The sequence below is a fragment of the Acomys minous genome (genome assembly GCF_964271855.1).
Source record: "Acomys minous genome assembly, chromosome: 20".
In the NCBI taxonomy this organism is placed as follows: Eukaryota; Metazoa; Chordata; class Mammalia; order Rodentia; family Muridae; genus Acomys; species Acomys minous.
The window spans coordinates 13,146,790-13,169,079 of record NC_140502.1 but is presented as its reverse complement, the minus strand read 5'-3'; the positions used below and the strand labels follow the sequence as shown (position 1 = coordinate 13,169,079).

At 37.6% G+C, this 22,290-nt stretch overlaps 2 protein-coding genes across 2 annotated transcripts; both read right to left on the bottom strand.

The window, feature by feature from the left end:
• Positions 1-7,478: 7,478 nt before the first annotated feature.
• LOC311591067 (vomeronasal type-1 receptor 4-like) lies at positions 7,479-8,399 on the bottom strand (the record flags this gene model as incomplete). Its single annotated transcript, XM_084770435.1, has 1 exon — positions 7,479-8,399. The coding sequence occupies one exon, from the start codon at positions 8,397-8,399 to the stop codon at positions 7,479-7,481; it is 921 nt and encodes a 306-aa protein (XP_084626561.1).
• Positions 8,400-17,573: 9,174 nt separating this feature from the next.
• LOC311591066 (vomeronasal type-1 receptor 4-like) lies at positions 17,574-18,494 on the bottom strand (the record flags this gene model as incomplete). Its single annotated transcript, XM_084770434.1, has 1 exon — positions 17,574-18,494. One exon carries the CDS (start codon positions 18,492-18,494, stop codon positions 17,574-17,576), a length of 921 nt encoding a protein of 306 aa, XP_084626560.1.
• Between the last annotated feature and the right edge of the window lie 3,796 nt (positions 18,495-22,290).

Genomic DNA, 22,290 nt, shown 5'->3' with positions numbered 1-22,290 from the left:
AACACATTTGGAGATATTGTGGGGCCTTAGAGACTATCAGATACTAGCTGTCTTTTCTCTATGTTTTGGCACTGCGGAGGAAATAGGCACTGAACAAAACTGGAAGTTTTCTATTAAGTGAACTTATCCAGACGCACAAAGATCCCTAGCCTGCATTCTGTCTTAACGTAGTTTCTTTGCCTATGGTGATAACAGATGATTGTTTATGTGGGATAAACCTGTGTTGAGCCAATGATATTTTCATGTGGCTCCTTAGACGATGACACAGAGCTTGTATGAGACACGGTGAGGAAACAAAGAAAACATAACATGAGAGAAGAAGGATAAATAATGTGCTTAAAACAGATAAGGTTAATAAGAGCAGAAAGAAAAATGAAAGAATTGGGTCAGCCAAAACTGTAAATATAAAGAGTTTTTAAACAAACCAGCTACTTTTAATTAACAAAAAAGAAAAGAAAAGAAAAAAGGAGCAAAAAGTGAAAAAAAATAAGAGCAATAACCTTGTACATGTTTGTGAATAAGCCAGGAACCTCATGACTTTGCTTTATCTGACCGTGCCCACAAGTTCTGTAGAATACTCATCCCATGTGCGTGGGCAGAACAAACGCAAACCTGCATGCCAGTAACCCCAGTGCTAAGAATAACAACAGTCATACTTTTTGTCAAAGAAAGAAGAATTTATAATCTATTCCTTTAATCTGCTGTGTTCCCTGTAATGTTTCCCTTGGAGAAAATCCATGAGATGTATGGTTATGAAGTCACAAAGAAAACAAGAATGTGATATTGGTTTAAGTTTTTCCTTGAATGGCAGCTTTGGTGGTAGCTACGTTCTGCACATAAAATTCATGGAATCACATTTGACAGCATTGTTGCAACAGACATTATCCAATATTTGTGTACAAAGATACTGCCTGAGCTCAGATACCATGCATTAGTAGTGTAAAGTAGTGATGGTACAAAAGTGGACAATGTGTTGGACTGCCCGTCAGTACACCTAAGGTGGATAACACGCTTAGGGCAGCAAACCCTATTCCTAAATGCAGAAGCAGGTGCTTCTTTATTTGTACAGTTTTCACAGAACAAAAGAAGACTAATGATTATCTCAGCGGTACAGATTATGTGCTTGTTTTTTTTCAATACCTGTCTAGGTTTAAAAGTCCATTCACAAATAGAAAATACAACCTGAATATATTTTATTATTGTCCATCCTATAACTCCATTTTAAAATATCCAAAGAATGTGTCCTTCAAATATAAAATGTTATATAACAGCCTGCTTTTAGAATGGCAGTGTTTATAGTTTGAAAAGACCCCAGACAAACAGAAAATATCTGAACAAGTCCTCTTGGACTAACAAATACTAAAACCAAACATCTTTTACTAAATGTTTCTTCATCTGGGCTATAAAGTCAGAAACATTTGCTTTGGTCAATCAGATTCTGCTTACATTTAGAGTATGACTAAGCAAGGAGAGATAGGTTGGGACATATTTGGTCTTAGCTATCCTTGCACAATACTTTCAATGTAAGTTCTCTTCCATGATACCTTTCCAAGTTCACATGGAAGAGACTTCAAAAGAGTCATTTTACCAATGACTATTAAATACAGAATCAGTTACTAATGTCTCTAAAAGCAGAATATAAGTAAGGTGGGAAATAAAGTATGTTTACCTCCGGAAACAGATAACATACTTGACCTATCTAGGACTATGAGTTTCTTATATTTCCATTTAAATGTCCAATATGGGAATGAAATCATAATGAGTTCATTCTTTCTCCTCTTTCTCTTCTTCTTCCTCCTCCTCCTCCAAGAACTACTACTACTAAGATACACTACATGCCATGCAGGCTAAGGTGAATTTTCACAATGATTTATTACAATAGTCCTTCAGCACCTTTACAAATGGCTTGCAATGTCCTGTCTTAGCCTCAGTCAGCCACAGTTGGCAAATCAAATCACAGTAAGAACCAACAGGAAATGTGACAAAGTTAGAAACACTTCTGTCATTCCCACTCACCTCTTAGGTATGCAATTATTCCTATGCCTTCTCTCTGAGTTCCATGGAAATTTTTCTACACCAACTTCCCACTACCAAACTTGAACATATACTAAGTTCTCTCTTCTCTGCTGACTCTGATACTCAGACTGATATCAAAGTACTCACCTGGATTCTTGCTTCTGCAGGATGGTGACTCCATTCAGCATATCTCAGACTCATTAATAAGCAGGGCTGTGAGAGAGCCAGCTCAAGACCTGAGGGCGAGGTCTGTGTCACTGTGACCTCACCTCCCTGCAGAACTGCAATTTTCTTTTCATCGGTAGAGGTGATCATAATGCTGGCTTTGGGAGACAAAATTAATCATGAAAGTTTCTTTGGTTGTCAATTGACAAAGACTTTTGAGACTTCCTTGTGAGTACCTCCAAAGACACAGTGATTAGGGGAGGCACTGAGTTTTCAAGATGTCTCAAAATTGAGTGGGTCACTGGAAGGTGTTAGTAACACTGGAGTAACATGCATAAGATATTGAAGTCTTTATATTCCATTGAATATAGACTTCATTTGCTCTTTAAATACAAATCAACTTATTTCCTTTAAAAATTTTATAACATTTTTCACAGTTAGTATTGTTTGTATATTTTATATCAGCCTGTGAATTTTATTCAAGTGCACCCCTCAGTTGAGAATTACAAATTTTTGTATCTTTCCACCACTGTGTCATGCTTATGTGTTCCTAAAGAGCAATTTTAACCCAGCAAAATGTCTACTTTGATTATGTCCAAATACCTTGTAAGGCTGTGTGAGCTAGCTGATATGCAGACACACCTTTAGCAGATACCTTTAGTAGAAAACAATGAAGATAAATGTAATTTGTAGAAGATATTACCACTGTTTAAATGTGATATCAAATTGAGAGGCAGACAAAGTGATGAATAAGAGAAAGATTTGACAGAATAGGAAATGCCTAACTTTCATGAAATTAGTAAGGAAATAGAGGCTCCTGTTGGAAACCTATTTACAGTTTCTTAAATATTGGAAATTGATCTATCCTCATGATCCAGCTATCCCACTCATTAGCATGCAGAAAATATGTTCCAGCATGCTACAATTATATTTGTTCAACTATGTTCATAGGAGCTTTATTTGTGGTAGCCAGTAACTGGAAACAACCTACATACCCCTCAATTGAAGAATGGATACTGAAAATGCAGTTCATGTATACAGTGCTTTATTAATCAGCAATTACAAACAATGGCATTATGGCATTTTCAGGCCAATTATGAGAACAAGTAAAGATCATGCTGCATGAGGTAACTCATAGCCATAAAAACAATCATGGCGTGTGATCACTTATAAGTGGATATTAGCTGTAGAACAAAGGATAACTAGTCAGCAACCCACAGGGTCAAAGAAGCTAAGTAACAGAGGAAGCAGTGGGGGATTCTTGAATTTCACTGAGAAAAAGATACAGGATAGACATCTTGGGTGGATGGAGAAGGATGCTGGACAGGAGTGGGACTGGGAATGGGAACAAGAGGGATCAGGTGGCGGAAAAATGGATCTACAGAGTACAGGGAGAGACGACTAGAATGGTAGCCCATGTCAGAAACAGTCTAGAAGTCAAGGGCAATGGAAACTTCTAGGAAACCATGAAGGTGACTCCTAGTACCAGAAGGTATGGAGCCTTAATTAGCCATTTTTTTCTAATCAGGAAAGACTTTCAATGGACGTTTTGGCACTTCAACCCAGCTACAAAATCTTTGACCTACAATTTGTCTTGCATACAGGATGTGCTGAGACAGGATCCTAGTATAATTATCATCAGGGAGGTTTCCCCAGCAACTGATGGAAACAGATGCAGAGACCCATAGCCTAACATGTCACATTGCTTGGGGAATCCTGTGAAGGACTAGGATGAAGAATTAAAGGAGTCAGTGGGGTCAAGGACACCACAAAAAAACCTACAGAATCAACTATCTTGGCACCATTAGGGGCTCAGAAAGAACGAATTTCCAACCAATGAGCTTTTATGGGACTGACAAAGGCCTTCTGCACATCTGTCTAAATTGTGTAGCATGAGATTCTTGGGTGGTTCTTAATAGTAAGAGAAAGGGCTGTGTCTGACTCTATTGCCTGCTTTTGGGACCCTTTCCTCCTATTACCCTCCTACTGTGTAGCCTTTTCTACCTCAATGGGAGAGGATGCCCTTAAGCTTACTGCAGTTTGATGTGCTGATGCTGGTTGATAGTCATTGGAGGCCTCTCGTTTTCTTAGGAAAAATGGAGGTGTAGACAGGGTGGAAAGAGGTAGGAAGGACTGAGAGGAGAGGAAGGATGAGAAACTTCAATGGGATGTAAGGAAAATAAACTAGTTAATTTTATTACAAAAAGTAAAATAAACAGAACCAACAGTTGCATATTTTTAATGTTTTTTTCCTCAAGTAATGCATGAAAATTTTTAGAAAATACAGAATGTGTATCTGCCTCCTATCTTAGACAGGACAGTATTGTGTGACTTCAGATGTTATATATGATGCACAATCTCTTCTTATTACAATCTTCTATCAACAAAAAGCCAAAGAGACTCCTCGTCCATACAGTTATTGTCTTTGTGGTGCCCGTGCCACCGTGGTATCGAGTCAAGGGCGAGGGACTGCTGATTTAACTCTCTCTCTCTCTCTCTCTTTCTCTCTCTCTCTCTCTCTCTCTCTCTGTACTTCTCTCTGTCTCTCTCATACACACACACACACACACACACACACACACACACACACACACACACACATTAACACAGCGGGTCCTTAGTGCTAAGAGAGCAGCAGCCACAGCAGCAGCCATGGCTGCGGTTTATTCTTCTCCTTTCCAGAGTTCCAAAGAGACTTCTTACAGGCAGCAAAACAGGAATTCCCCTCCCAGGTGAAATCCCTCAAGTGGTGATTGCACACAGGAGGCCAAGTCTAAAGGAAGGGAGGGGTGCGTTCTCACAGCAGTAAACATGACTAGTTAACCAAGATAAACACAGACATGGAAGCTGCTAGAAACAGAACATGGAACAGCAAGACAGGCAGGCAGCCCAGTCGGGCCTGGTTCCTATACTCTTAGTATTCTCCTCAAGCACACGGGCTCACAGAACTTTTTACATCACATCTAAAACCATGAACAAATGCAAGTCTATCAAGTTGTTCATTAACTATTTTTTGTCGTATGTCTATAAAACTAACTAATCTATGTGGTAGATGGATGGCTCAGTTTGTAAGAGCACCGACTGATCTTCTGGGGGATCTGGGTTTATTTATCAGCACTCACATGGTGACACACAGCCACCTCTCATGCAAGTTCCTGCACCTCTGAGGTCCTTTCTGGCCTCTATGAGTCCCTGACATGCATCTGTTACATGGACATACATGTAGACAAACACCCAAACACATAAGATTAATTAGCTAATTGATTAAGTGTAACTAATATAAATTTAATATACAAACGTTACTTAGATGTGTAATTCAGAAACTTAAATACTAGCAGATATATTTGAGGAAATTGTATCTTATATTACACATAGAATCTCTATCACTAAATACCTCCTGATCTGTAAAAAAAAAAAAAGAAATATATTATGATCCATAACTATGTATAGGAAATGGAGAGGTGGATCTTTAGACAAGGTCACTTGCTGCTTTTGTAGAGGACAAGGATTTGATTTACAGAAGCCACACAGTGTATCCCAGTCACCTGTAACTCAGGGTCCATGGAATCCAATGCCTTCTTCTGCCCTCCGAGGAAATTGCCTGTATATTTTATGCATACATACAGTTGTCAGTTACATTAACATATGAAGTGAAAATTGATTAAAAGAAAGAAATCTATTCACACATGTTGACGTTTTTCTCCAGACTCATCCCCTCTCTGATGAGCTATTGCAACTTAAAATTCTTCAGTGAGAGGGAACATGTCTCTTCAGGGCTTGTAGCAACTCTTGGGCTCTACAACTCCAATGGATGTACATATATTTACAGATTTAATGACAGCATTAATTATATTTAGTGGTTTATAAAAAAGAAAAATGAGGGGGAACTTATTGTTAGGGGCCAGGCAAGAGGAAAGGCAAAACAGCTTAGAACTAATGGAGTGCAGGCCACCTGTTAGCATAGTCGCTATGGGTGTGCATCTGAGAGGCAGAGCCCCGAGGGCTGTGTGTTTTGAGAGCCTCAAGCTTTTGTGGAGTTTCATTTTGCTTGTGGCGCTCATGATCACCACTTCCCACATAATCATAGAGTTTTATGAAAACTCTATAGGGATTTCTAGCCTCTCCCTGGGCAGTGTCATTGGCACATACAATATTAGTGATTGATCTTTTCCAAGCATTGCTGCTGGAGCTGACTAATGATTCAACTACCAGACTTAGAAATAATTTAGAGATGTAGCTGTAAAGTTAAATGACTGGCATTCTCTTTCCTTAAAATAAATGGAGAACATGCAGGTTTTTGTCTTGCTGAGTTTGGGTGCCCTGGCTTAATGTTATCCATTATCAGTCCATCAATATTCTTACACATGCTATGATTATGCCTTTTAATGTAGTAAAATTATAGTGCATTGTCTATATGAAAAGTGTTTAATGTTGGATTTCTCTGTTCATGCATATGCATGAAGGCTCCATTTCAATGCTATAATAAATAAAGCAGCAATGACAATCGATATTCAAATATTCCTATGATATCATATGGAGTTCACTGGGCACAGGGCCAGCATTTGAACACTTCAGTCTAATCATAGTGGCAATTTTTAGCTTCTCAGCAAACACCAAAACTGACCTCTTTAATAGCTGTATTAAGTAGTCCAAATAATTTGGGTTGAAGTTAGCATTATCATGATGCCAATCAAGAAAGACAGAACAATATCAAATAAAGTTATTATCAAATAAGCCTGATGATAAAAAATTCTCACTAAAATAATAGCAAATAATCTTCAAAATCATGTCAGAACAATTGTTCTTTTGCATTGATATCTGCATGAGGTAACAGATATTACTTTTATTTTCTATGGGACTGATGAAGTTTCTAGAAGTTATGACGGTAGTACAGTCTTCTCAAGACCAAGTTCATGGTCAGACATAGTTTCAGGTTTCCTTACAGGTACAATGTTGGTCCCCAAAACTGGCTGTGGTAGCCATATGCATCCAAGCTGCACTGCCTGGATGAATGCCAGAAGAAGTTTAATATTTTTGATAGAGTTGCTGCTGCGTTCGCTTATCATTTGGGCATAGAGAGGATTCTCACAGCTGCAAGTTGACAGAAATGAGACTCAAATAATATCTCAGGTTTTGTTGTTCTATAAGCTGAAAAACTTGTATGGTCATCTTTCTAACCTTTAAAATACAAAGTGGTACTTACTTATTTAAATCACTGTATTGGCATTTTGAGGATATAGTGTGAATTAACCAGTGGACACTAGGCAAACTATATCACTTAAATAATTAAAATATGATTAAAAGGGGTTCTTCCTTATCCAGAACAAACTGAGTCTGGGCATAACAGAGTAATGATTCATAAGAACAAAAGGTCCAAAAGAGGGAAAACAAAGAGAAATGAAGGGAGTGATGGTCACCAGCCACCAGTTTTGTTTAGGCAGCAGAGCAATGCAGCCTCTTAAGAAGGAGGATAGAGTATAAAAACATAGAAAGATAGAGACCAGGGACAGGATGTTCTGGGTGGCTCTGGACTCAGGGGAAGTCCTGCTGGAATTATGAGTGCTGCGGATGTGTTGAGCCACCTTTTTGTGTCTCAACAGCAGGACAATTATGGAGCCACTGGACCACGCAATGAGCCCAGAAAGGAAGACTTCAGGACACACCACTAATGCTGCATAGAGGGTCTCACCAATTGGAGCAATCCCTACAATGGAGCAATATTCAAAATCTCGCTTTCTTGTCACATTTTTTGTATGTCTTTTACTAAATGGGTACACAAGGAAAATGAAATTTATCAACAAGTACAAAACCCAGATAGTAAGTGTGCAGCATCCAATGTACTTCTCAGCTTTGCTTTTATGATCTGTCCAAAACGATTTCCTAGGCTTGATGGTGACAGCCTGGAAGACACTCAAGAGACATGTGGTTCCAATGGACACACTCCGTGCACTTTGGTGAATGTATAATATGAAGGTGCATCCATAATCAGTCAAGAAATGCTTTAGCCCCCAAACTGCCATTGTGTGGGGAACTCCTGCAGAGAGAATGATCAGGGCATTGGCTGCCATTAGATGCATGAGAATCAAATCTGTGGGCTTCAGTTTGCATTCTCTGTAGCAAAGACCAAGATAGCAGAACAAAAGAGAAAAATTTCCCAAAATTCCAGTGGTTGTTTGTAATAAGAAAACAATGTTGATTGCCAGATTCCAGAAGTTCATTTCGTGATTCAGCACTATTTCCTTTAGAGTATGTCTACACAGTTCCTCTGGTTTATTGTACAGTTGCAAATGATTGCAGGTTGTGGTGAAACAAGAATCCACCAATCCACGGAGCTCCTGAGAGAGTGAAACAGAGGGTCCTTTATACTCATGGATACAAAGCCAGAAGAGACGCGTAAAAACACCTCTTCCAGAACTTTTTTGTGAGAATGGCTACTTTCCATGTTTTAATAGTGTCACTGCTCAAGACTTACAATGTGCATAATGATGCAAGAAGAGACAAAAGCTTTTACACAAAATGAATCATTCAAGCTGACTTGATGTTGACCAGTGAAAATAATAAATAAATAAACAGTAAAACCAAACATGATGTAAGACATTCAGAATGTATTGATATTTGCTAATAATGCTGTATAACAAGAACACTTTAATAATTACAAGAAATTATTTTAGTTTTTTAGTTTATCTTTCATTTATGTATTCACTTTACTTCCTGGTCATAGCCTCCTCCATAGTCATCTTCCGGTTCTTCCTCTCATGCACTTCCCCCTATCTGTCGTTCCTTTGCCCTTAGAGTAGGGGAGCACAACAACACCAACACCAAGGACACACACACACACGAACACACACACACACACACACACACACACACACACACACACACACACACCTTGGTATCATGTCCTAAAAGGACTGAGTTCATCCTCATCCACTGAGGCCAGACAAGGCAGCCTGGATAAGGCAAAGTGATTGACAGCAGGCAACAGAGTCCATAGACAGAAGCCACTCTACTTATTAGGGGACCCACATGAAGATCAAAGTGAGCATCCGTTCCATGTGTGTTGAGGGCCTAGATCAAGTGCATACATGTTCTTTGGTGCGTCCATCTCTCCATTAGGCAGAAGCAGCTGTGAAGAAGTTAAAACACGTTTGGAGATATTCTTAGACCTTACAGACTACTAGATACTAGCTGTCTTTTCTCTACATGTTGGCACTGCAGAGGCAATGGACACTGAACAAAATAGAAAGTATTCTATTAAATGAATTAACGCAGGTCCAAAGAGATCAGTAGCCTGTATTCTGTCTTAACATAGATTTTTTTTATTATGGTTATAACAGATGTTTGTTTATGTGGGATAAACATGTGTTCATCCAATGATATTTTAATACAGCTCCTTAGATGATGACACAGAGCTTGTATGAGACACAGCGAGGAAACAAATAAAACATAATATGAGAGTAGAAGGGTAAATAATGTGCTTAAAACAGCTAAGGTTGATAAGAGCACAAAATGAACAAAAATAATTGGATCAACCCAAAATGTAAATATAAAGAGTTTGCAAACAAACCAGCTACTTTCAAGTTAACTAAAAAGAAAAAAATTTAAAAATGAACTCAAGTGGAAAAAGGGAATAAAAATAACAACCTTGTACTTGTTTGTAAATAAGTCAGGAACCTTATATCTTTGCATTATCTGAATGTGACCACAAGTTCTGCAGAACGTTGATCCCATTTGCTTGGGAAGAACAAGTACAAACCTGCATGTCAATAACCCCAGTGCTAAGAATAACAACAGTAATATTTGTTGTCAAGGAAATAAGAATTTATAACCTATTGTTTTGTTCTACTGTGTTCCATGTAATGTTTCATTTGTAAAATTTCCATGAGGTGCATGGTTATGAAGTCACAAAGAAAACACAAAGAACTGATTTTGATTTAAGTTTTCCTCGAATGGCAGTTTTGGTGGCACTTGAGGTCTGGACATAAAATTCATGGAATTACATTTGAGAACTTCATCCAAACATAAATCATACAATATTTGTGCACAATGATACTGACTGATTTCACATACCATGCATTAGTGTAAAGTAGCGATGGTACAAAATAGGACAATGTGTTGGACTGCCCGTCAGTACACTTAGGACAACAAACCCTATTCCTACAAGGAAAAGTAGGTGCCTCTTTATTTATACAGGGTTCACAGAACAAAAGCAGACTAATGATTATGCCAAAGGTACAGATTATGTGTTTGGTTTTTTTCACTATATGTATAGGTTGACAAGTTCAGTCACAAATAGAAAACAAACCTGACAAGGTTTTTACTTTTATCAGGTGTGTAACTCCAATGTAAAGAATCCAACGAATGTGTCCTCCAAATATAACATATTTATTATATAACACTCGACATGTCATGTAAGGTAAGGTGAATTATCACAATGATTTATTAAATAGTCCTTCAGCACCTTTACAAACAGCCTGGAATGTCCTACAGTACCTCATTCAGCCACAGTTGGCAAATCAAATCACAGCAACACCCAACGGGAACTGTCACAAAGTTAGGAATACTTATGTCATTCCCATTCACCTCTAAGGTATGCAATTAATCCTATGCTTTCTCTGTCAGTTCCATGGATCTATTTCTACACCAACCTCCCACTACCAAACTTGAACATATACTAAGTCCTCTCTTCTTTGCTGACTCTGCCACTCAGACTGATAGCAAAGCACTCACCTGGATTCTTGCTTCTGCAGGGTGGTGACTCCATTCAGCACATCTCAGACTCATTAATAAGCAGGGCTTTGAGAGAGCCAGCTCAAGACCTGAGGGTGAGGTCTGTGTCACTGTGACCTCACCTCCCTGCAGAACTACAATTTTCTTTTCATCGGTAGTGGTGATGACAATGCTGGCTTTGGGAGACAAAATTATTCATGAAACTTTCTCCAGTTGTCAATTAACAAGGACTTTTAAGAGTTCCTTGTGCATATCTGCAAAAATAGAGTGAATTTTGGATGGCATTGGGTTCTTATAGTAGCCTCAAAATTGAATAGGGCGCTGAAAGGTGTTAATAACATTGGAGTGACATGCATAGGAAATTGAACTCTATATATCCCATTGATATAGACTTCACTTACTTTTTTAAAGAAACAAATCAACTTAGTTCTTTTATAAATATTTATAACCACTGTTATAGTTAGTATTCTCTGTATATGTTATACAAGCATATCAGTTTTATTCAAGTGCATCCTTCAGTTTATAATTACAAATTTTTATGTGTTTCCACCACTATCTTATTTTTATTTGTTCATGTAGAGCAATTTTAACCCAGCACAATGGGCTACGCCAATTATGTCCAAATACCTTGTAGGTCTGTGTGACCTAGGTGAAATGAAGACACACCTTTAGCACACACCTTTAATAGGAAACAGTGAAGGTAAATTTAATTTGTAGAAGGAATTACCCAGGTTTAAATGTGATATCTAATTGAGAGGCAGACAAAGTGTTGAATCAGGAAAAGAATTGACCGAATAGGAAATGCCTAACTTTCATGAAAATAGAATGGAAAAAAAGGTTACTGTTTGAAAACAAATTGGCAATTTCTTTAAAAATTGGAAAGAAATCTAACCTTGTGATACAACTACTCGACTCACAAGCATATAGAGAAAATATGTTCCAGAATGCTACAGTGACATTTGTTCAACTATGTGCATACAAGCTTTATTTGTGGTAGCCAGAAACTGGAAACAACCTAGATACCCCTCAACGGAAGAATGGAAACCAAAAATGTGGCTCATGTATACAGTGCTTTATTAATCAGCTATCACAAAAAATGGGATCATGAAATTTGCAGGCAAATGATTGAAACAGGAAAGATGCTGCTGCATGAGGTAACCCATACCCATGAAGACAAACATAGTGTGTGATCACTTATAAGTGGATAGTAGTGTAATATAAAGGATAACTAGTCAACAATCCACAGAATCATAGAAGCTAAGTAACAGAGGGAGCAATGGGGGATTCTTGAATTTCATTGAGAAAAAGTAATAGGATACCTTTTTGATCATATGTTTGTATAGTTGTTCCCTGATTGGTAGAGCTGAGTGGGAAGAATTAGTAAGTGTATCTTTGTTGGATCCCGATTTTAGGTTTCAAAATACTCCTGTTATTCCCAGAATACTTGTTCTGCTTCCTAATTGTGAAGTAAAATGTGAGCTCTTGACTGTTCCTGACCCCATCCTTTTGGTCTGTCAGTATATACTCTAACTTTGTGGAACCCTAAGTCCAATTATACTCTTAAAAAAAAGACATAGGATAGACATCTTGTGTGGATGTAGAAGAAAGCTGGACAGGACTGAGACTGGGACTGGGAGCAAGAGGTATCAGGTAGGGAAAAGTGGACCTAGAGAGTGCTGGGAGAGAAGACTAGAATGGGGGCATATCTCTGAAACTTTCTAGAAGCCAAGAGGAATGAAAACTCCCAGGACACCATGAATGTGACTTTGCTGTAAAACCTAGTAATGGATAAAATGGATCCTTAGTTAGCCATCTTCTCTAACCAGGAAAGACTTCCAATAGAGGTTTTGGCACTTCAACCCAGCTGCAAAACCTTTGGTCTATAATTTGTCCTGCCTATATTATGTGTAGAGACAGGAGCCTAGCATGATTATCATAAGGGAGGTTTCACCCAGCAACTGATGGAAACAGATGCTGAGACCCACAGCCTAACATGATGCATGGCTTGGGGAATCCTGTGAAGGAGCAGGATGAAGAATTAAAGGAGTCAGAGGGGTCAAGGGCACCACAAGAAAACCGACAGAATCAACTATCTTGGCACCATTAAGGGCTCAGAAAGAACAAATTTCCAACCAATGAGCTTTCATGGGAAATAGAATATTAGTGACTGATCTTGTCCAAATATTTCTGCTTCAGCAGAGTCATGATTCTACCACCGTACTTAGAAATAATTTATAGATGTATATTATTAATGAACTTAGATTAAGATGTTTTGTTAGTGGCTTTACTGTATAAAATTTTGGGGAACAATTTGAAGTTGGAGAGGCACACTTTGATAGTAGTGCAAGGGATGTTTTGAAGTCAGACAGCAGGAAGAATGGCAGCCTGAGTAGAACTCAATGATGTGCCTCTATTGCTAAAGGTGGGTGGATGACAAAAGTGATGATCAATTTCTTATACCCATTTTCGCACTTTCATTTCTGAAATTATTTAAAGAAACGTTAAGGAATATAGATGTGCATCCTGATGGTTCAAAGTAAAAATGGTTGCTTGCTTTTTATATAAAAGGTTAGATTTCTTTTTCTTTTAAGAGTTCATTTTTATAAGATTACCATTGAAGATGAATAATAAAATGATTGGATCCTTTTTTGTAACCACAAGTTACAGCCTGCGTTTCCCCCTCATTTGTAGTAAATAAAACCATGTGAGAAAACCATATCTTGCCTGCTTACATTTTGTTAATATATAATAGGTTGCTTAGATAGGTTTGTATGTGGGTTCTTGGGAGTAATTTGTTCTTTCATTTGCAAAACATGAGGTATAGAATCATGTGTTATTGTAATCACTGATTGGAAGAAACATAGGATGCAATCACATTCTAGTTTTTATATTGCTTGAAACCTTTTGACCCGACAAATAAGCTGAAGGAAAAAATAAAGTTGTTGAGCTTAGTGCCATCCTCTGTGTCTTGTGTGTGTGTGTGTGTGTGTGTGTGTGTGTGTGTGTGTGTATGTGTGTGTGTGTGTGTGTACTCATGTCAAATTCATTGTTGACCCCATATCTGCTTCTCAGACAACAGAACACTGCTGGTGCTGGCTTTGATAAATTAGAGGGGGAAGATGTTAGGAGAGATACAGGTAGATTTGGAGCGAGCAGTTAGGCATAGATAGATGATCCTACTTCATTACACATGTATGAAGTTTCCAAGGAATAAAAAGTATCAGAAGGAAATACCAATGGATAACGGCATAATAATTCTGATAGTAGCTTTAAAAATATGGTATATTTTCTATTTAATTCTTGAGTCTGCTTTTGAGTATGTAGGCATTGTCTTGTATGTTCCTTTGTGACCTAGATTAAGATTAGGAGTCAGAAAATAAAGTAGATCCAGAAAGGGTTCTGAGTATCTTACAAAAGCTATGTTTTATGGAAAACAATTTTATTAAGATTTATAGCATCTTATTTAGACTTTTCCAGAAAAACAGAAACGAAAAATAATAATGGTAATAGTAACAATAACAACAACAACAACAATAATAGTAATAATAGACTATTATAAAATGAGTCAAAATCAATGGAATGTTGAAGCAAACACTCCTGTGCAAGATGAACACAAGATATTTCAAGGAAAACATTAAATATCAAGCACACAGCAGCCTTGGAATCTAACCTTAGCCCCTTAGTGTGGGAAAACTTGTTTCTCATAACCAGAAACTGCAGCATCCCTAAAGGTCTGCTCCAGCCAACATCTGGCTCTTCCTTTGCATATTTCAGGCTTTAGAGAAGAAGCTGTGTCCCCTCTATGTACAATAGACCCTCAGGGGAAGCCTTTGTCAATTGGATTCCTCAAACCTGTGCACATACCTAACTGACTACGTATGCAAAGTCACCACTGGTATTGAAGTATCCCAAAACATTAATGGCTAATATGGCCATTAATAAATTAGATGAACTTAAGAATCACAAATATGTACATGTATTGTATTAAATATTTTTATAATTTTGATATCTTGGATATCCATGTTTTCATTAAAGTGGACATTCAATGAGGATGGATATCTCAGTATTCCCAGACTGGCACGCAGATCCTGTTGGATTCTTGGTGTGGTGCTTGTCAAATGAGCAGAAGAAGTACTGCACCTTGATGGACCTTTTGATTTTGAAAGCATCACACCAGCAACAGAGAAGGATGTCAATGGAATAGTATGTATGTGTATAAATATGTATACATATAAAATCATCAAAGAACAATATATATGAAGAAAAAGGAAAAAATTTTTCTTAATTCTTAAGCAAAAGTACCTCTATAAAAAAGTACTTCCATAGAGCTATACCATGTAAGTTCCTGTCAATATTTTACTATAGCATGTTTAAAGTTTTGGCACTCATGTTTAGGGCCCCTTTTCCATTTGGATTTAATTTTTGTGCAAACTTGCCGATACAAAAGTAATGTCATTTTCCTCACTGTGGAAATTTAGTCTTCACAGCGCCATTTGTTGATAATGCATCTCTGAACCATCATGAGTTCTTGGCACATTTTTCAAATACTAAATGCCTGAAGGTATACGTACTCATGCCTGGGTCTTCAATTTTGTCCTTTTTTTTTACATCTGTTATTTATGGTTATGTCATATAATTTCATCATTATGTCTTTATAGTATTTCTTAAGATTGGAATGGTAATCGCTCCAGCATTGATATTGGTTGCTGTGGCTAATGGGGTCTTTTGTGATGCCACATGAATTTTAGAATTATTTTAGTCTATTTCTGTAAAGAACGAGATGTGGTTTTTCATTGGGATCGTATATATTGTACAATAGACAGGTAGGAAAAATGGGTCACAGCTTCTATCCATCTGGACAGTCATGTGCTTTGCCAAGATGGGGGGAAAGCACCATAGCATGGTATCCATTTGATGTTTGCTCTTTGCTATTAGAACATATAAGTTCCACAAAATTATGAATCTCATCATATAATGGGACCAATATATAAGCTCCGAGATTACATCACACAACATTATACTCAATATCTAAATATGTGGAAGATCTCTAAGCATATTGACAGTTAGAATGGGAGTTGGATTCCCAAGACTCTGAGTGGGTTGAAGACCAAGTAGCTTAGTTTTACAATAAAGCTTAATTGCTTAGGTGTTAAGATGGTTTTAGCTCTAGATAAATGTGATAAGTAGATAATGAGAATATGTGATGGAGACTGATTTACGTTCAGAAACTCTGATGTACCAAGATAGGAAAGATGTCTTCTTCAGGGCTGTCGAATACACATAGCCCAAACACTAAGTGTGTAACACTTATACAATTCCTGATCGTGTCACGGTTCTTCTTGACAGAGGTAATCTATTGTATGTATGTGTAATAATATAAATGTACACATGCAAATATAAAATAATTTAAAGAAAACTATAAACAAAAGACAGCATGGAGATAGATAAATAACACTTTGGTTTTAAGCTTTTGGCTTTCTACTCTTGGGATGTCATGTGACCTAGCTGTTCTTTCTATTTGGGACATGAGCTGAGTAGTAAATTCAGTTGGGTGCTTTCTCTGCCTTTCTGAGTTAGTAGGATTTGACTCCAGCATCCTAACTCCTGAGTCTTTATTAGTAAGGTTACGTGATTGGGATTCTCTTTCTTTAAAACAACCGGAGAATATGTACTTTTTTTCTTCCTGAGTTTGTGTGACCTGGCTTAATGTTATGCATTATCAGTACATCAATTTTTCTATACATCTTATGATTCTATCTTTCACTGTAGTCAAGTTATAGTACACATTATATATGAAAAGTATTTAAGTTGGATTTTTCTGTTTATGTATATGTAGGAACATGCCATTTCATTGCTACAATAAATAAAACAGCAAGGATAATCCATATTCAAATATTTCTATGGTATAAGAAGGAGTTCACTGGGTATAGACCCAGGATTTGAATACTTCAATCTAATCATACTTCCAATTTTTAGCTTTTCAACAAATCTCAAAACGGACCCCAAAATACCTGCATTAATTTCTCCAAGTACTTTTTGCTGACATTACCATTATCATGATGCCAAACAGATAAGAACAGAACAATGACAAATAAAGTTATTATCCAATAAGCATGTCGATAAAAATTTCTCACTAAAATATTAGCAAAGGATCTTCAAATCATGTTAAAACAATCAATCTTCTATTGATATCTGTATGAGGTAACAGATATTACTTCTATGGTAATATTACTCCTGTGATGGTCCTACAGCCTTCTACAGAACAAGTTCATGGCCACACATGTTTTCAGTTTTTGACAGGTAGAATATTGGCCCCCTAAAACTGGCTGTGATAGCCATATGCATCCAAGCTGCCCTGCCTGGATGACTCCACAAGAAGTTTAGTATAATTGACAGAATTCTTGCTGACCCCTTTGCATATCAGGTGGGTATTAAGAAGACTCTCACAGCTGCAAGTTGACAGAAATGAGACTCAAATAATATGGAAGCTTTTGTCTATTCCTAATTCACCAAGTAGAAAACTTGTATGGTCATCTTTCTAATCTTTCAAACAGAAAGTGCCAACCCCCTCTTTAAGTCACTGTATTAACTTTTTGAGGAAAAAGTGTGAATCAACCAGTGGATACAAGGCAAAACATATCATTTAAATAATTAAAATATGATTAAGACGGTTTATTCCTTATCCGGAAGAAACTGAACCTGGGCATAACAGAGTAATGATTCATAATAACAAAAGGTCCAAAAGAGGGAAAAGAAAGAGAAATGAAGGGAGTGATGTTAACTAGCCACCAGTTGTGTTTAGGCAACAGAGCAATGCAGCCTCTTAAGAAGGAGGATAGAGTATAAAAACCCAGAAAGAGAGACACGAGGGACAGGATGTTCTGGGTGGCTCTGGACTCAGGGGAAGTCCTGCTGGAATTATGAGTGCTGCGGATGTGTTGAGCCACCTGTTTGTGTCTCAACAGGAGGACAATCATGTAGCCACTGGACCACGCAATGAGCCCAGAAAGGAAGACTTCAGGACACACCACCAATGCTGTATAGAGGGACCCACCAATTGGATCAATCCCTACAATGGAACAGTATTCTAAATCTCGCTTTGTTGTCACATTTTTTGTATTGCTTTTACTAAATGGATATACAAGAAAAATGAAATTTATCAACAAGTACAAGACCCAGATAATAAGTGTGCAGCATCCAATGTACTTCTCAGCTTTGGCTTTATGATCTGTCCAACACAATTTCCTAGGACTGATGGTGACAGCCTGGAAGACACTCAAGAGACATGTGGTTCCAATGGACACACTCCGGGCAATTTGTTGAATGTACACTATGAAATTGCATCCAAAATCAGACAAGAACTTCTTCAATCCCCAGACTGCCATTGTTTGGGGAACTCCTGCAGAGAGAATGATCAAGGCATTGGCTGCCATTAGATGCATGAGAATCAAATCTGTGGGCTTCAGTTTGCATTCTCTGTAGTAAAGACCGAGATAGCAGAACAAAAGAGAAAAATTTGCCAAAATTCCAATGGTTGTTTGTGATAAGAAAACAATTTTGATTGCCAGATTCCAGAAGTTCATTTTGTGATTCAGCACAATGTCCTTTAGAGTCTGTCCACACAGTTTATGTGGTTTAACGAATAACTGCAAATGATTGCAGGTTGTGGTGAAAGAGGAATCCACCAATCAATAGAGTCACTGATAGACTGAAACAGAGGGTCCTTTATACTCCTGAGTACAAAGCCAGAAGAGACACACAGAAACACCTCTTCCAGAACTTCTTTGTGAGAATCTTTACTTTCCATGTTTTTACTGTGAGAATGCTCAATCCTTATAACATACATAGTGATGGAAGAACAGACAAAAAGTTTCACATGATATGAATCACTCTAGACAATGGACAGAACACTCTCCACAGTAGAGTGGAGAGTGGGATATTACTTTCTCACATACTCTGGTGCCTCACCTTTGACCATGTCTCCTGGAGGGGAAGACCTGGTGGCACTCAGAGGAAGGACAGCAGGTTACCAAGAAGAGACTTGATACCCTATGAGCATATACAGGGGGAGGTAATTTCCCTCAGGAATAGTCATAGGGTAGGGGAATAAGGGGAAAATGGGAGGGAGGGAAGAATGGGAAGATACAAGGGATGGGATAACCATTGAGATGTAACAAGAATAAATTAATAAAGTAAAAAAAAAAAGAAATGTAAAAAAAAAGGTGATGTGATGTTGGCCAGTGAGAAAAATGAATAAATAATAATAAAATAAGTAATAAAAGTAAACATGGTGTAAGATTTTCAGAATATATTGATATTTTTTAGGAATGCTGTATAACAAGAATACTTATAACACAACACTCTATTTTAACTTTTAAATTTATTTTTAATTTATATATTCACTTTACATCCTGATCATAACCTCAAGAGTCATCTTCCAGTTATTCTCCCTCTTATGCACTTCCCTCTATCTGCCTTCCCCTACCTCAGAAAATGGTAGCACAATACACAGACACACAGACACACACACACACAGACACACACACCTCCCTACATCAAGTCGCAAAAGAACTGAGTTCATCCTTATGCACTGAGGCCAGACTAGGCAGCCTGGATAAGGCAAAGCAATCGAAAGCAGGCAAAGTGTCCGTAGACAGAAGCTACTCTTATTACTAGGGCACCCACATGAAGATCAAACTGAGCATCCATTACATGTGTTTTGAGGGCCTAGATTTAGTGGATGCGTTTTTCTTTTGTTGGTGCTTCCATCTCTCCATAAGGCAGAAGCAGCTGTGAAGAAGTTAAAACATTTTTTGAGATATTCTGAGACCTTAGAGACTATCAGATACTAGCTGTCTTTTCTCTATGTGTTGGCACTGCAGAGGGAAAGGATAAGAAACAAAATAGAAAGCATTCTATTAAGTAAATTAATCCAGATGCACAAAGATCCCTAGCCTGTATTCTGTCTTAATATAGTTTCTTTGCTTATTCTTATAAGAAATGTTTCTTTATGTGGGATAAACATGTGTTGAGCTAATGATATTTTAATGCAGCTCCTTAGATGATGACACAGAGCTTGTATGAGACACGGTGAGGAAATAAAGAAAACATAATACGAGAGTAGGATAAATAATGTACCCAAGTCAGATAATGTTAATGAGAGCAGAAAGAAAAATGAAAGAATTGGATCAACCAAAACTGTAAATATAAAGAGATTTTAAAGAAACCAGCTTCTTTAAGTTAACTAAAAGAAAAGAAAAGAAAACGGAACAAACCATGAAAGAAAAAAGGAATAAGAGTTACAATCCTGTACATGTTTGTAAATAAACCAAGAACCTTATATCTTTGCATTATCTGAATGTGCCCACAAGTTCTGTAGAAAACTGATGAGATCTGCTTGGGAAGAACAAATAGAAGCCTGCATGCCAGTAACCCCAGTGCTAAGAATAACAACAGTAATGTTTTTGTCAAAGAAAGAAGAATTTATAATCTATTGTTTTATTCTACTGTGTTCCTTGTAATGTTTCCCTTGGCACAAAATCCATGAGATGTATGTTATGAAGTCACAAATAAAGGAAGAATGTGATTTTGGTTTAAGTTTTTTTTTTTGAATGTCAGTTTTGGTGGCAGCTGAGGTCTGCACATAACATTCATGGAATCACATTTAAGAGCATTGTTGCAACACATGTTATCCAATATTTGTGAATAATGATACTGCCTGAGCTTAGATACCATGAATTAGTGCAAAGTAGTGATGGTACAAACGTGGACAAGTGTTGGACTGTCCATTGATACAGTTAAGTTGGGTAACACCCTTAGGACAACAAACCCTATTTATACAAGGAAAAGTAGGTTTTTCTTTATTTATACAGGGTTCACAGACAAAAGCAGACTAATGGCTATTCCAAAGGTACAGATTATGTGTTTGGTTTTTTTCATTATACGTCTAGGTTTACAAGTTCAGTCACAAATAGAAAACAAACCTGAAAAGATTTTACTTTTATCTGTCCTATAACTCCACTGTAAAGAATCTTAAGAATGTGTCCTCCAAATATAACATATTTATTATATAATAGCGTGCTTTTAGAGTGGCAGTGTTTACAGTTTGAAAACACTGCAGACAAACAGAAAATATCTGAGCAAGTGCTCTTAGGAATAGCAAATACTAATCCATTACATCTTTTACTAAATGTTTCATCATCTGTGCTATAAAGTCAGTAACATTTACTTAGGCCAATCAGATTCTTCTGACATTTAGAGTATGACTAACCAAGGAGAGATAAGTCAGGACATGTTTGGTCTTATCCAACCATGCACAATACTTGTAATGCAACTCTCTTCCATAATACCTTCCCAAGTTCAAATGAAAGAGACTTCAAATCAGTCATTGCACCAATGGCCATTAAACACAGAATCAGTTACTAATGCCTCTAAAAGGCAGGAGGTGATGTGCCAAATAAAAATATGTTTACATCCAGAAACTGATAATATATTTACCCTACCCAAGAATGTGACCTTCTTATAGTTCCATTTAAATGTCCACTATGGGAATGGAATCATGATGAGTTCACTCCTCCTCTTCATCCTTTATCTTCTTTTCCACCTTCTCCTTCTCCTCCCCATCCACCTTCTTGTCCTCCTCCACCTTGTTCTCCTCCTCCACCTCCTCCAAGAACTACTACTAAGGAGATACACTACATGTCATATAGAGTAGGTGAATTTTCACAGTGATTTCCTACAATAGTCCTTCAGCACCTTTATAAATGGCCTGCAGTGTCCTGTTGTAGCCTAAGTCAGTCACAGTTGGCAAATAAAATCAGAGTAAGGACCAACAGGAACTGGGACAAAGTTAGGAACACTTCCGTCACTCCCACTCATCTCTTAGTTATGCAATTCCTCCTATACCATTCTCAGTTCCATGGATCTATTTCTACACCAACTTCCCACTACCACACTTGAACATATACTAAGTCCTCTCTTCTCTACTGACTCTGACACTCAGAGTGATAGCAAAGCACTCACCTGGATTCTTGCTTCTGCAGGATGGTGGCTCCATTCAGCACATCTCAGACTCATTAATAAGCAGGGCTGTGAGAGAGCCAGCTCAAGACCTGAGGGCGAGGTCTGTGTCACTATGACCTCACCTCCCTGCAGAACTGCAATTTTCTTTTCATCTGTAGTGGTGATGACAATGCTGGCTTTGGGAGACAAAATTATTCATGAAACTTTCTCCAATTGTCAATTGACAAAGACTTCTGAGAGTTCATTGTGAGTACCTCCAAAGACACAGTGATTTGGGGAGGCATTGAGATTTTAAGATGCCTCAAAATTGAATGGGTCACTGGAAGGTGCAAGTAACATTGGAGTCACAAGCATAAG